Source organism: Borostomias antarcticus (genome assembly GCF_949987555.1).
Source record: "Borostomias antarcticus genome assembly, chromosome: 35".
NCBI lineage: Eukaryota > Metazoa > Chordata > Actinopteri > Stomiiformes > Stomiidae > Borostomias > Borostomias antarcticus.
Window position 1 is genome coordinate 349,808 of NC_140268.1, and position 5,356 is coordinate 355,163.

Consider the following 5,356-nt stretch of genomic DNA (forward strand, 5'->3'; position numbering starts at 1 on the left):
GCTGGACAGCCATGCCTGTTAAGAAAAACATAAATTAGTCACTATGCCCGTGTTACAGACAGGTGGCCAAAATATTTAATTAGGTCACGTCAGATATAGAAATTGACTTCATTATCATTCAGAAGTCTAACGCGTTAAGCACATCATTCGTAACCATAATTGCTTTTAACACAGCTATGATTTAAAACATATAAAAGTCACACCGTGAATGAACAGCATGACGGAACCACGGAGCCCTCATGGTGTTTCCGCCGGAGCGTCCATGCTGACGGACCACCATGAGCCACGTGCGCCTGGGCGGTAGAAGACTCACTTCCTGCAACGGGAATGTCCATAATCAGCAAAACACAAAATACTGTTCAATACAATTGTTAAAATTAGAAATAATTGTAGCTTATTCATAAAAGACCATCCTTACCTCGACCAAAGTCGTGAACAGCAATCTTAGCTAGTTAGCTTGTGCTAATGCACATTTAAACATTTAAATTCATCTCGAATTCCCTGCCACCGAATTATCTCCTCACATATTTATCAAAACATTCATCAATAACTGACTCTTTCACCCCCAAGGACGGGTATGAAACCAACATTATTATCTAGGATCTGCGAGCTTCGAACCTAAAACACAAGAAGCGAGAAACTGTGAGTTCAGTCGCTCACGGGACTCTTTATACCAATGGATAGCGGCTAGTTCCCATACCCGCAGAGACCGGATAGCGGCTAGTTCCCATACCCGCAGAGACCGGATAGCGGCTAGTTCCCATACCCGCAGAGACCGGTCAAACCATAACCGCGTCATTTTTTTCCCCAACCAACTTCTGCCATAACCACGCCCCCGCGAGTTTTCATTGGACAACCCTAACCCTAACCCAGTGAAAACTCGCGAGGGCGTGGTTATGGCAGAAGTTTGTTGGTAAAAAAAAACACGCACCAGGGCTTCTGCGTTTATGGGAACTAGCCTTTCTCTTCTCATGACGCACCATCCGGTGTTTCCGGAATCCTTATTGGTCCACAGTTTCATCTCCACCTCTGGTTGGACGCTGAGACCCGCAGTCCCGCCCCCTTTACCTCCATGGCCCCTCCCCCACACTTCTCAGAAGGAAGCGAGTGAGAAAACCAACCAGATTACCTGAGGCAGATCTGAGATCAGTTCATCACGGAAAGCCCGTAGTAAAAAACAGCAACATGTTTTGACGTTACAAGTACTCAGACAAGTTTTAGAGTTTGGTTAGCAAATCCCAACGGCTCTTTTCTATGTTTAACTCGCTCTGTTAAAGATGGACTGGACGGTTAACGGTCTGATCCGGGTCCTAGTCTGGGGTCTCGCGCTGCTGTGCTGCACGAGCCCTTCCACACGGACGGTAAGAGCTCGAGCTGGCTAACAAACCAGCTAGCTAGCTAACCATCTTCTAAACTAACTCATTAACTGTTGATTATTGTTCCTAAATGTCATTTAAGATGAGTAGTAAACGGTACCACTTGATTATGATCATCATTACCTTCCTATCCTCCAGTTGTCGGAGTGTTAATTAGCAACATACTGATTTTGTGAGTCTTTGTTATCAAGCTACTAGCCAGACATTACATTACATTTTACATTACATTACATTACATTTTACATTACATTACATTTTACATTACATTTTACATTACATTACATTTTACATTACATTACATTACATTACATTTTACATTACATTACATTTTACATTACATTACATTTTACATTACATTACATTACATTTTACATTACATTACATTACATTACACACACATTTAGCTTGTGAGATGGTTAATGGTTGAAGAGATTGTCTTGACCCTTGGCTACCTGCCCAGCTCAACCTGGTGAGTGTAATCATGGCTGTGACTTAAAGCCAAGATGAAACAGATCCAAACTAGACGGCTAATCTTGGTAGACGGGATTATCTGGGTATACAAGATCAGCAAACTTTAAAATAATTAAAGGGATTCTGTAAACCACAGGGTGAATACTAGATTAATGGTTCAATCACCAGTTTGGTTGCTGAAGTGTTTGTGGTTGTGATTATGTCTGAGTAAGTGTATTAAACAAGCAATAGACTAGTCTAGACCCATTCTAGAGGTGTGAATGGCATCTGATAAGGAAATGTCATTATAATAGTATCCTAATCCTCGTGGTTGTATACACAGCCTGTATGCTTACACGTGGAACGGTCTAGGGTTGGATTATTCAATTCAATAACCTTTATTATTCATTAGATTAGGATGTAAGACTGTTACTGTAACAGTGAAGTGAAGCCAAAATGCAATAGTAGGGCAGACATGTGAAATTGTTTAGATTGGCCTAGGGAATGGTCCTGTGAGTTGTTGATTTCTTAACACACACACACTCACTGGTTTTAGCCAAAGTGTGTATGTGTGTTTTAAGAAAGTGTGTTGTACTATCTTATCAAGACGCCAGACACACACACACACACAAACACACACGCACACTGGTTTCAGCATCATGTTTAACCAAAGTGTGTGTGTTTTAAGAAAGTGTGTTGTACTATCTTATCAAGACGCCAGACACAATCTTGTTGTGAACGGCTGGTGTTGGGTTGTAGTAGAACTAACATGTGACTTCTCCCCTGAAATGGGACGGTTCTGTGTTGAGAAATGGAGGTAGACTTGACTGGTAGCGCACAAAGATGTTTGAGCGAACATGGACTAGACCTAAGTAGTCAAAGAGTATCAACATTCACAACACTCAAGACTATTGAGGTCGTATTCTCACAGACAGTGCCTTATCGCTTCCCCCCTCATCTTTATGGCTTTAACGAGAAAGTTCAGAACATGCAAGGTGGTGTTGAGACTAACTGAGATGCTCAGGCGATGACGAATAGGCATGTTGTTGTTCAATAACGGTCATGTATTGCTTCACTTTTTTTTTCCTACAAATATTTTTTATCTGTGGTCTCTTCTAGTGGTTAGACTGATAGTTGTTGCCAGTTCCTGCCTTCACCTGCGTTGCACCCGAGTCGAGGGGGAAGTGAGCAGTGTTTCTCTGCTAATGGGAGGAAAGTTAATGACCAATTTGAGAACTTTCCATGGGAAGGTGAATTAATGGAGGAAAGGTAGCCTAGATAAAGACCATAGTAGAGTGAAACAGTAAACATCTCATGGTTAGGGCTTCATAATAAGTAAAAAGGCCTAAGCTTACATTCTCTGCAACCGGAGACAAGCCTGAAGAAGGCAAGCCAGATAAAATCTGCTTTTGAGTGTCTCGTTTCCTGAATCATAACACATCGTACTGGCTCAGAGAGATTACTTTGATTACTGGTTTGAAGAAGACTCGAGGGGAGACATGATAGGGTCGAGGGGAGACATGATAGGGTCCAGGGGAGACATGATAGGGTCCAGGGGAGACATGATAGGGTCGAGGGGAGACATGATAGGGTCCAGGGGAGACATGATAGGGTCCAGGGGAGACATGATAGGGTCGAGGGGAGACATGATAGGGTCCAGGGGAGACATGATAGGGTCGAGGGGAGACATGATAGGGTCGAGGGGAGACATGATAGGGTCGAGGGGAGACATGATAGGGTCCAGCCTTGTGCGAGATTCACTTCCACTAATATTCAGAAGTTGACAGTACATGGATCCGGTTTCTGTTCTGCTACAGGGCGTTATAAGACATTCCCATTATTGTTAGCGCAATATCTCGAGAAAGGCTTGATGGAATGTCTTTTGCATTTGACCAGAATGTCCAGTTGGACTCAAGGAGGAACTGATTACATTTCGGTGGTCAAAGGGTCAATATCACTTGACTTAAGGTCAAGTTCCCAAAACAGGTTTAGAGCGAAGCGGTATTTCTAGTTGTTTCTGGGCCTACAGCAGCAGCCTAACTTCAGATGTGTTCAGTATTAGCTTTGCAGCGTTTTGTGGTTGCCAGCTGGCATAACAATGGTAGGGTTAGATGCAATCATATAGGGCTAGGCTAAAGCCTCCAGATTCTTGCTCGTTCTCGGGGCAGAAAAAGGGTTAAATGTGCGAGAAGCCTTTAGGCTAACCCTCCCGTGCTTAGGGGGGGTTTCGTAAGGGCCGGCCACTGTTTAAAGCAAAGTATCTGTGAGAACTAAAGCTCGAAAGCATCAGAAGCATCGCATTACACTGAAAAGGGGCTTGTGTTTGCCCCCATTGTGTTGCCTGGAAGTGCCTATTTCACTTGGTGGGAAAGCTGCCATTCACACGTGCTTGAGAACTTGGGATTACCAGGGCTAGATGTGTAGGAGGGTGTTGAGCACAATGAGATCTCATCTGGGAGACTAATGGGCCACGTTATGTCGGCTGTCCTTTTAAGACATAATCTGGACACATTTTTAGTGAGGAGGAGAAAGCTCGGAAACTTCCGGTAACTCGGTTTCGCCCCGTTCTAGTACATTATGTAACAGGCTTACGCAATGTCTGACTTTTTCCCTGTTTAAAAAAGCAGCGGAACATGAAAACCGAGAAGGCCTCTCGAGTCCCTGCGCCTTTTCCTCTCAGAAACCACCTTGTAAAACTCTTCCTCGTCCACCTGCGAAGCCTCGCAACGCTACCAGATGTCCTCGGTCCAACGATAGGCTACTTTGGGCCAGTTCGTCTTTCTCTGTTTCGATGATGATGTTCTCTCCGAAATACAACCAACAGATGTTCTTCTGAGCGGTTTTTTTTGGCCTGTGAAACCGAGAGAACGCTGGAGGTTATTATGGGATACCGGGGTGAGTCAACGGACATAGCCTTATGTTGTTGTTGTTGTTTTACTGGTATGGCTCTGTGCTCCATGCGAGCGCACAGGCTTGTGGGAACAGTCGCAGGTGTTCAGTATTGACACAAGCTCTCAGTGTGTCGACCGTAAGATTACAGTAGGGGAAGCTGGGTAAACACACGCCGAGAAACTTCCTTTGCACCAGACAAAACTATTATACAATACAATCTACCCAAAATAAGTAGTCCAACGTCGTATTGTAAGGCTTAGCAGAAACGCTGGATAAAATCGAACAAGTGTAGTCTGGTCCATAGCGTCTCCTGACCGGTCTAGAACGGACATCAAGGCTGTGTGATTCAGCAGCGTTGGGCCGGGTGATTCACCGAAGGGCTCTGTTCTGGACGCCATGTGCTCGGGCCTGCCTGGCTGGCTCTAGGGGGGGTTGTTTACGTCTGGCTCACTCCGCCTTTCCTTCTAAGTGGTTGAGTGCCCGGCAGAAGAGCCCCCGTTGCTAATAACAGATCAGCGATCCGCCTCAAACAACGGGATCGTTTCACAACCCTGAGGCTCTTTTTTGGGTAGGGGGGGATTCGGCCAGCCCTGTACGACCACTGGGGTTGCACCAGGACAGTTGTGGCTACACGACTC

General features: G+C 44.8%; 1 protein-coding gene across 1 annotated transcript in view; it reads left to right on the top strand.

The window, feature by feature from the left end:
- Positions 1-1,243: 1,243 nt before the first annotated feature.
- The window catches only part of ern1 (endoplasmic reticulum to nucleus signaling 1), a gene marked incomplete at its 3' end in the record, with an annotated part of 30,858 nt that continues 26,745 nt past the window's right edge, over positions 1,244-5,356 (top strand). The window contains exon 1 of the mRNA XM_084460969.1: positions 1,244-1,361. Coding sequence (XP_084317095.1) covers positions 1,278-1,361 — 84 coding nt within the window. The 5' untranslated portion in view covers positions 1,244-1,277. The remainder of the gene's footprint in view (positions 1,362-5,356) is intronic.